General features: G+C 22.4%; 2 protein-coding genes across 5 annotated transcripts; one reads left to right on the top strand and one right to left on the bottom strand.

Annotated features, from left to right (window-relative positions):
- Positions 1-3,107: 3,107 nt before the first annotated feature.
- Positions 3,108-9,005, bottom strand: LOC107997759 (E3 ubiquitin-protein ligase HECW2). Of its 2 annotated transcripts, none has more exons than XM_017056582.3 (9): positions 8,831-9,005; positions 7,035-8,327; positions 6,411-6,701; positions 5,978-6,176; positions 5,370-5,905; positions 4,929-5,266; positions 4,658-4,858; positions 3,610-4,569; positions 3,108-3,470 (listed from the first exon to the last, which is right to left on the bottom strand). In XM_017056582.3, the coding sequence occupies exons 2-9, from the start codon at positions 8,283-8,285 to the stop codon at positions 3,359-3,361; spliced, it is 3,888 nt and encodes a 1,295-aa protein (XP_016912071.1). In that variant the 5' UTR covers positions 8,286-8,327; positions 8,831-9,005; the 3' UTR covers positions 3,108-3,358. The 2 variants fall into 2 exon arrangements, with proteins under 2 accessions (XP_016912071.1, XP_028522474.1); XM_028666673.2 differs by having other exon boundaries at positions 3,108-3,481; positions 8,831-8,999.
- An 801-nt stretch (positions 9,006-9,806) lies between these two features.
- On the top strand, positions 9,807-11,004 carry LOC107997702 (large ribosomal subunit protein eL32). Of its 3 annotated transcripts, none has more exons than XM_017056469.3 (4): positions 9,807-9,952; positions 10,149-10,261; positions 10,388-10,540; positions 10,804-11,004. In XM_017056469.3, the coding sequence occupies exons 2-4, from the start codon at positions 10,169-10,171 to the stop codon at positions 10,960-10,962; spliced, it is 405 nt and encodes a 134-aa protein (XP_016911958.1). In that variant the 5' UTR covers positions 9,807-9,952; positions 10,149-10,168; the 3' UTR covers positions 10,963-11,004. The 3 variants fall into 3 exon arrangements, with proteins under 3 accessions (XP_016911958.1, XP_016911959.1, XP_061937693.1); XM_017056470.3 differs by having other exon boundaries at positions 9,883-10,044; XM_062081709.1 differs by having other exon boundaries at positions 9,910-10,044; positions 10,124-10,261.
- Positions 11,005-11,036: the final 32 nt, after the last annotated feature.

Raw genomic sequence — 11,036 nt, 5'->3', positions numbered from 1 at the left:
TAAATTTATTTAAAATTTTTATTAACCAATTTTAAATCATTGAATTTAAAATTTTTAACTATTTTTAAATAATAATATTTTATTTCTCTCAAAAAGAAATAATAAGAATTATTAAATAACGTTATATATTGCCTATTTGCATATATGCAAATTATTTTTAATAAAAACACTATATTTATATAATGTTTTTGATATTGTTAAAAAATTAATTTCTAATCTTTCTATCAGATGGCTATTCGTGTTTTAGAAGGTAAATATATTTTTAATTACTATTTCATTCAATTATATATTAATAGAATATAAAATTAATAAAATTAAATTTTAATATTATAATATATAAACACAAATATTGATTTTAAATTTTATTAATTCCTTAATATTAAGATTTATATTTACATTTTGAAAAAAATTAAAATATTTTTATAATAATGACATAATATTTTTTTCAAACATCAATATTCATTAAGACATATAAAATTGTATTTATTTTATATTGTAAAATATTATGTTGTTTGATAGAAAAATATTTTTTTAATAATTGAATATATTATTTATATATATTTACATTATCATTCAATTTTATCATAACGAAAAATATAAAAAAATAATTTTAGTATTATATAAAAAAAAATTGAAAAATAAATAATTTTTGAAAATATCTAATATATTATCAATATAATTATTATAAAACTATAAATACATATTTTTTATTTAAAAAAAAAAGAAATAACTTATTATAAAATATTATTTTTGTATAAATGATATATGAAAATCAAAATAAAAAAATTAATTTATTATAAATATATGAAAAATATATTTTAAAAACTTGATTTTAATTCTTAATTGATTTTTTTTATATTACGATACTGTCTCCTTTACCCTCATTATTTTTGTTCTTATATCCTGTCATGACCTTCATAACCTGACGTTTATTGATTTAAACAGATTTTGCACTATGCGTATGCATAGACTGCAGTATCAGTCATTTGTCATATTTTTATTAAATAAATATTTATTGAGAATCTTATATTAAAATAATAAATTGTATTTTTTAAAATAAATCCAATATAATACAATATAATATCAAATTTATGATATAAATATAATTTCTATCGTATATTGCATTTCTATTGTATATTATTGTAATAATGAATACATATGCAAAATTAATAAAAACTTTATTGATCAATTTTTCTTATTAAAAATAATCCATCAATTCGATTTTATATAAAACTTTAAATATAATAGTTATTAACCATTGCATATTTTTAAATTATTTTTTAAAATATTTTTAAAAAATAAATAAAAGATACTTAAAGTTTTTTTTATTTAATGTGGTAAATAATATATGAATTTACATCTTAAAAAATAAATACATAATCTTTTTAAAATTTTTTCATAAAACTAATCATTAAGTTTGAAATCTTTCAGAACATTTTATTTTTTATAAAATTCTAATTATTATTAATTAAGAAACATAATTATTGTAATTTTTACATGAAAAAAATTTAGAAACTATGTATAAGGAAAGAATAACAATATTTAATGTAACATAACAAAAGAGGCACATTTTATTTTCTTTAACAATAAAGTAAAGAATCTCACACACTCATGGTTCATTGTAAATATTGTGTTTTCTATGATTATAATGTCCAAAACTTATACAATACATACTAAATACTATAATTTGCCATGCTATATGACTAGTTTACAGACATTATAAAGTGCAACTTATTTTCAACAATCACATATTAGTTATTTCCATTTAATAAATATTGTTTTTATTATTATTATATTAATGTTATTATTACTTATCGACTTTGTTATCATTATCATCACACAAAATCAGACAATCATTTAAATAAAATTTTTAAAATAAATAATATACAAAAATGATTTTATATTTTATATTTAATAATGTAAGTTATTTATTTTATTCATGTTTATAAATATTTAATATTTTATTTTGAATTCTACAAGTAATTTTATTAAATTGTTCTTTAATGCAATTTTGTGTCAAAAAAACTATAAATAAAGTTTTTGCAAATTACAAAAATCCATATATTTTATTTCATATATGTTCTTCTTTTTTATTTTAAGATAAGAAACGACTAAATGATTTATAGACGAAAATTTTTTATGCTAAAATCACAAAAGCGAGATTAAAGTTCAAGAGTAAATTTTAAAGCATAAGAGTATTTAAATATTCACAATTTTTTAAGTAATATAATATTATAATATTTTTGTAGCATAAGTTTCTTTAAAATTAGTTTTAAAATATTAAATAAATGAAATTAATATTTTATGTATATCAAATAAAATCCTGTAAAATGTATATATTAATATTAAATATGAAATAAGAGACTGAACAATAATTTATTATTCATGTTACTTTCATTAATTTTATATTTTTTATATATTTATATTTTTGTTACCTATTCATTAATTTCAAATAATTTTACAAATAATTAATAATTAAAATTGAAATTTTTACCTTAAGTTGAAGATAAATAATATAAAACATATTGAAAGAATGTTTATAAAAACTATATAATATCTTATAAAAAGATACAAGATTACAATTTTTAAATATATAATAAAAATTTTTTACTTTATAAACATTCTTCTTATTTCTTTACATAACATTCAAAATTAATTACGAAAATATTAAATAAATCGATATGGAATGTCCAAAAATATTGATGAAATAGCTGCATAACTTAATATTTAAAAATATAGACTAGAAATCAGTACATCTATAAATTAAAAAAACAATAGAATAGCTGCATTATACATTTTTGTAAAATGCGATATTAATTTTTCAAGTTTTATAAAAAATTCAAAAGAATATTTTTATAAAATATAAAAAAAAGAAATTATTTGTTTTTATAAAAATTACATTAAATAAATCAACTATTCTTGCATCAATTTCAAATTTAATTTTTGTTCTATATACCTACAATATGTGTGTGTGTATTCTTCCAACATTTTCTATAACCATCAATATTTGAATAAAAGTAATTGCATATATCTATATCTAAGTATTTTTTTTTTTTGTAATGTATTAAATCTATAATTTTTATATAAGAAATGTACTGCGCGAATTATTATTTAATTTTAATATAAATAGATTACAGCAACATGTATACAATATTTAAAATTTTCAAAATATGCGCAACACTGTTTCTATTAAATATATACATTTTGATACAGTTTTGATTGTAGTGATTTTAAAAATCCAATCACAAGTTTTTAAATATCAGAATAATCAATGTACCTTTAAATCCAATAACACTTCATTTATAATATGGTATTTTTCTTATATCTTATGCACTTGCTGTAATCGTAACAAATTGTTTTATTCTATTCCAAAAGTATTTGTTTCTTCTACAGCCAATAAAAGCTTTTCATATAAAATTTCAGGTGTAGGATATGGTGGAAGATCCAAACGATTGAAGCATGTGTGAGCTCTGAAAAATATCTAGTTTAAAAAATAATATTACCAAATAAACAATATTATCAATAAATTTAAAAATTATCAACATCATAGTAATTACAGTTTACTAAAATAATTTTATTAAATTATTTTCAAAATAAAAATATTTATACCTGGGTAAACTATTTGGTCTTCCCCATTTTTCAATGCAAAATTTCCGTGGTCCTGTAGATCCACGTAAAGCTGCAAATCCTTCATATGGAATGCTTGATGTACCAGTAACAAATTGTAGTAATCTTAATCGTTGTTCATTAGTAAATCGACTTATACTGCTCCAAAACCATTCTACTACTGGATGAGCATCGTGATAACCACTTCTGTATTCTGTATGTGTCCTCCAATCATTAAGGTCAATTTCTGCTGCTCCAGCTATTACTAATTCCAATTCTCGTGCATCAAAGACTGATACTAATCGTGGATCTACAACTTCGTAAAATCCACGAACTAAAGATTCCGTTTGTTCAGCAATACCACGCTCGAGTCTCCAACGTACAACTCTTTCAAGATATTCTTTCTTATTTTTCTCTGTAACAGCAATATTTCTACCTCCTGGTTTTAATTCACGTTCAGCTACTCGTCCGAGAAGTTCCTCCGTGACCGAAAAAGTTAATTCCAATGGTTCGATACTTATATCTCTTTCTTTAATCCACATTAAACTTTGATGGAATTCTTGATCTAAACTTTCTAAATCACTTAAACTTGCTGGTATTCTCAAAAGAGCTTTATAAAATGGTCTCGTAAAAAAGGCATCTAGCAAATATTGATGAACCAAAGCTAAACCTAAGACTCTGCCTGAAAATCTGAACCAATCATGATAATTATCTACAAAAGCTGACATTGGCGATACTTGTACAGTATAAGTATCATTAGCAGAATATTCGAATAATCCATAATAAGGATTAAAAAGTTCTCGCGATAAATGAAAGAAAAATTCACGGGATGGACCACCATAATCTACACCTTCTTCCTCATCAAACATAATTACTAATTTACTTTTTTGTAAATCCTTTTTTGAAGCAGCCATAATGCGAGTAAAAGCGTCTTCTAAAAAATGTTCTCTTCTAATATGCAATCTAAATAAAATATAAAAAAAATATATAATATATTTATTTAAATAAATATATTTTTATACTTTTCATAGTTTTTATTATAAATTCTCACTTTAATTTTCCTGGACCTTGCCCATATCCTTTACTTTCTAATTTCCTATAAAATGTTCTAAGTTTAGCTTCAAAATCTCTTCTGTAGGGAGCCGGAGCTCTAGCAGAAGCTCTTGTTAAGCCAGGCGAAGCATGCGGACTACCTAATGGAGATCTGCCAACGTTTCCAGGTACATATGACATAATTTCTTGTTCAAATAAGCTATAATAATAAATTCAATATTTATATCATTTCATTCTTTATTTCATTCAAAAATAAGATTATATGATACCTTAATAATAATGCTAGAGGTACATCATGTCCTAATCGTTGCAAAGCAGATGTACCTTCAATTCGTATTGTATTTACTTTTTCTCGAAGTGCAATATTTTGTCCCAATGCTGAATGTCTTTCTTTTAAAATATCCATTATATTAGGTTGACGCAAAAAAGCAACAACTTTATCATTATAAGCTACAGGTATATCTGGTATAGTTGTGATAGCTGATTGTTGAGGTCTAGGTGGTGGTACTGGTGCTTCATCTATTAATGTTCGTATATGAATTGATTCAGTAGGCAATCTTGGATCAATAAAAGATGTTGCTTTTCTAGCATGACAAATGAAAAATCTCTGAAAATATGATTATTAAAATAATATTTTACTTTCACAAAGAAAATTTCTGACGAATAAAATTTTTAATCATAATATAAATTTAATCATAATAAATATTTACTTTGCCTGTTCTATCAAGTTTTGATTCATAACCTCTTGGAAGTTCCTTAGCTGAATCAGCAAAAAAATTTATTAATGCTACCAAATCTCTGTTATGTTCATATCTTGGAAATACTGCAGTATCTCTTCTAATTTTGCTAATCATATGTTTTAAACTAGGATTACGATTATATAATTCCACTGCTTCTGCATGGCTATGTAATACTGTGAAAAAATCGGGCCTTGTTAAAAATAATACTGGAGGACTCATACTAATATCAAATGGTTCAGTTTCATTTCTTTCAATTCGTTCATTCGCCCGTTCAATATTCTCGAAATTATTTCCATTTGTATGTTGTGAACTAGATGGTTCACGATCAATATTGTCGGGTCGAGAAATGGTTCGACGAACACTTTGATAACGCCTATCTAATTGCTGTCTTCGAAGATCGCAACCAGTGTTTCGTGTTGTTAAATTAGGTCTTTGCCAAGTTGTCGTTCGATTAATATGATCTATATAGAATACTCGACCATGACTATCAATTCTTGCTTCCCATGCTGCAATAACAATGTAAAATTTATTTTCTAATTAGATTATAATGTTATAGAAAGTTATGATAGATTTCTTACATGGAGGCAAAGGTTCTTCAGATGATAATGGTACATTAGATGTTTGGCACATCGGTAAGGGACGTAATGGTTTCGGACGATGTGTAGGTGTTGGTGGACATTCTAATTGATTTGTTAAACTGGATATTGGTCTTTCTAATGGTCTAGGTGGTCTTGGTGAACTCAACAGCGCTATACTTTTTGTAACAGCTCTTCGCGACTAAAATATTAAATATTTAAATATTTAATAGTTCAATATAAATTAAAAAGAATTAATAATAATAATATATAGAATTATACAAATATAAAAAATATATAAGAGATATATAAGAGATATTTATATAAGATAATATCTATTTATATAAGACAATATCTATTTTATATATAAATTGTAAAATTATATTTATTGTAATTTATTGTAATTAATTGTAATGCATACATTTCATTAAATTACCTTTGAATTAGAAGCTTCATCAACATCTACGATTTCAAATCCAAAACAATCTTCAGGATGCAAAGGTGCAGAATATTTTTGAGGATGTCTTTTAGGTAATTCTGGTGGACCAGTTGGCAAAGCATTACTTCTATGCAAAAGTTTGTGAGTTACCCGTGGTGGTAATGGTGGAGGATTTGGATATAATGTTTCATATAAACCTTCAGGAAATGAAAAGCCTTCTGTACTTCGCCATAACTGATAATATTCCACACCTTCTTTTGTTACAATACCATTTGTATCACATGGTCTCTGAAATAAAATATATATTTCATAAACTTTAATTTTAAAACAATTTTAATTTCAATATATTTGATACTAAAATTTAATTTATAAATTTGAAGGAGTGTAATATTAATCTATTTACAATTGTGAAATGAAAATTACATATATTGTACATGTATATATAAAAGTGCAAAGGAATATAAATTTGCATATGTTAAATATTTAATCATTTGATTCAATACAAAAAAAAACATTATATAGATAAATAATATTAAACATTAAAAATAATAATAAAAAGTTAAGTTATTTATTGTGTTATGAATTCATATAATAATAAATTTTTGAATAAAATAATTGCACCTTTTTGGTCCCATTATGACCTAAGATTGCTTGCTGTGATTCTGTATCAGAATTACTTGCATCACTACTATTTGAAGAACGGGGTTCTATTTCAATGCCTTGTGCTTCCTCTAAATGATTTTTTCTAATCGATGGTTCTAATAATGCTACAGCATTTTCTTCCAGCTCAGTTTGTTGAGCACTGGCAGTTTCAGATAAATTTTCTAAAATTGGCAGTTTAAATGGTTTCTTTGCAATATCATTACAATGTACTAAGTCTGTCAAAGTGTTCTGTGATTTTGGCACACTTTTAGACATATGTGAACTACCAGCTTCACTTAATATGCTTAAATTTTCATTTGTATTTTTATTATTATTTTCTGTGAAATTTAATGATTTATGTGCATTAGCAATATCATTACTATGTGTTTCATTTATCGAAGTGCTTAGAAATTGTGATTGTTCATCAGAACTGCATGAAGCTACATCTTGTAGAGGTAAACTGCAAGCACCTTTTATATCTCTATTCTGAAATTGAGAACTAAATTGTTGTGAGACATTATCATCATTATTGTTATGTCTGTCTCCTACAGTTTGTTCATATTGCGATTCTGTACTATTAGATTGTAAATCTTTATTAAAAAATTGTTTTTTTCTAATCATGTTTTTGGAAGATAAAGGCAGTTGTTCTACAAAACTGTTTATCTTTCCAGAACTACTATCTACACTTGCCAGAAAACACTTTTTCCTTGTTAAATTTTTATGAGACAATAATATGTGTTTCTGATTTGAATTATGTATAATTTCATCATTTAATATATTTGGAGTAACAATAGCATTATCAGTTTCACATTCTGGTGGTAATACTGCTATACTAGTAGGTTTGGAAATTATATTTTCTTTATCACATGTTGATTCACAACATGCACTTGATTCTTCAAGTAAGTTCAATTCTTGAATATTATTTATTTTATTAATTACTTCTTTAGAAGATGTTTCTTGTTGCTGCAAACCATTTTCATTTGATGCACAGATTACATCTGATGACAATGAAGCATTTTCATTTTGTTCTATAAAATCATTTTTAACATTAGACATAAATATTTTTTTATTATTACTTCTTATAGTAGTAGTTTCCACATGATTTATTGTAGTTGAAGATCCTTCATTTATTGTGCCAACTGTTAATAATGTGACAGATTGTTCTTCAGATTCATTTTCTTTATTATCTTTTTCACAAGCTATATTTTTAACGTTAATCTCAGATGGCATGTTTTAAAACATAGTACCAATCAATTATATTTTTCTATATTGCTGTAAATAGGAATACATCAAAATTTCAATAGAATAAAATTATAAATAATTATATATAATAAATTGATACAACAATACAAACAATAAAAATAAAAAAAGTATGTCAAGTGAAATTAAAACTATATTTAATACAATTGCTTATGTAAAGTATATTAATTTTTTTTTCAAGAATCCATGATAATAAACAACATTAAAAAATTGTTTAAACTAATGTATATATAATAAATATTCGAATGTATATCAGTTTACGGTACAACTATCGCAAGTCATGTAATATTCTGTACTTGAAATAATGTAATATTTGGTACTTGAAGTTAATGTCATTTAAAATTATTATTATTAAATATAAAAAAAAATTACTATATTCAATTATAATAATAAACAAATAAATAATTTATGATACAATTTCAAAGGAAATAATTTATTAATATTTTAAATTTTTATATAAACTAGAAACTACAAACATCATATCATTGAGATCTTAATATATTGATACTTTTTACCTGCATATGTTACATTATTTTAAGTATTTTAAATGAAAAATCCCGATAAAGCCATTTTACGCCACATTTATCTGTTCACTTTTCTTGCTCATTACACAAATTCATTACAGAACGCGTTGCCTTACTTTGACAGAAAGATATAGCAGACTGTATCTGGTAACTTTTCGTAATGTCATATATTGGATTTTTATATATAGTAGATTGACTATTTACTTTGACATATGATTAAAAAACTATTATTTATTATTATTATTCTATTATTTATCTTTTACTTATTTTATTATTTACTAAATTAAAAATGTTTTTAATTTCTTATTTTATTTTCTAATAAATATTAATATTTAATTTTTTATTATTATGAAGAATAAATAATAAAGAATAAATAAACTTATATATATAAATTTATTTATATTATAAAATTATATATATATTTTTTTTATTTTTATAAAACAAAGTTTTGATTTTATTATGTAAGAAATACAAATTAGCATTTGAGAATAAAATTGTTTCACATAGTAATAATTAAAAACAATTTAAAAAATTTGTAATTATTTATTACATTATATTTTTAAATAATATAAATATAAAAAATAGACTAATCTTAATAAATATTATATAGTGTGTTTAATGAGATATTATTGTACATAAATAAAATTATAAAATCTAATAATGAATTTCCAATCTTCAAAATATCAAAATATTTTCTATTTAAAAATGTATTATTAAAATAATCAAACTTTTTAAATTAAAATAAAAAAAAATATGAATTCAATTTGACAAAAAATTTCTTAAAAATTAAAAATACAATTCATTTATATAAAAATAAATCAATTTAGCGTTCAATCAATATAAAAATATGCAAAAGAATATAGCAAAATCAATAATACTAATTCTGAACAATTCAATAACCAATAGCAAAAATGGCATTTATTAAATGATATGGTTTATTTTCATTTAGTAACTCGTTTTATAAAACAGATCTTAGTTTCTTCTTATATGTTACTAGATTTCCTTTGCGTCTTTATTTTTAACTATCCATAATGTTCTATCTGCGGTATTACTATATATATTATTAGTTCATGTTGAACATAACCTTTTTCATTCGGTGTGTAATAAAAGACGGTATGTGAATTATAGAAAATCCAAAAACTGAATGAAAATCATCTATGTAATATAAAACATATATGTTTTAGTTTAATATAGATAAATAAAGAGTAATTAAATATATTATATTTTTCTTTTAAAATAATTTACTATTATTGTTTTATGATTAATAAATATGTGATAATCTAGGTTATCTTTGTATTTTTAATTTCAGTCTTGTAATTTCTTATAAAAATGGCTATTCGTCCAGTATACAGGCCTACAATTGTAAAAAAAAGAACAAAAAAGTTTATTCGTCATCAGAGTGATCGTTACAGTAAATTAAAGGTATATTATATTGTTCATTATTTATTATATTATTCATTATTATTAAACTTTTAACATTTAAAAAATTTTTTAATTTCGAAGATATTAATTTGATGTACATATAAATATAATAAAATAAATTTTCAGAGAAACTGGCGTAAACCTAAAGGTATTGATAATAGAGTTCGTAGGCGTTTTAAGGGACAATATTTGATGCCCAATATTGGTTATGGAAGTAACAAAAAAACTCGTCACATGTTGCCAACTGGTTTTAGAAAAGTTTTGGTACATAATGTTAAGGTAAATAAAGTTAAATAATTTTAATAGTTAATAAAAAATTATAATATTATTCATAAATTAATATTAATAAAATTGGTAAAATATTATGCATTCTTATTTTTTAAAATAATATATTTTTATGTAATATAGATTTTTTCTTTTTTTTTCATTATTACAAAAGATATCTATTTTATTTATTTCTTTGTAAAGAATATTTTTTTTATAATAAATTAATTTATTTTTAGTAATTATAACAAATGAAATTTATTTTCTTTGATTTGCAGGAATTGGAAGTTTTAATGATGCAAAACAGAAAATTTTGTGCTGAAATTGCTCATGGTGTGAGCAGTAAAAAACGTAAATCCATTGTTGAACGTGCTCAACAACTTTCAATAAGAGTAACTAATGCCAGTGCAAGGTTACGTTCTCAAGAAAATGAATAAAAATATTCTTATTTGATTTAATAATAAAATATTTAAAACAAATATTTGTTACTTTCAAATTTTTCTTTTAATAT

Source organism: Apis cerana, linkage group LG11 (assembly GCF_029169275.1).
Source record: "Apis cerana isolate GH-2021 linkage group LG11, AcerK_1.0, whole genome shotgun sequence".
NCBI classification, from domain to species: domain Eukaryota; kingdom Metazoa; phylum Arthropoda; class Insecta; order Hymenoptera; family Apidae; genus Apis; species Apis cerana.
Note: the sequence above shows the minus strand (reverse complement) of the source record. Positions and strands in the feature narration are given on the sequence as shown.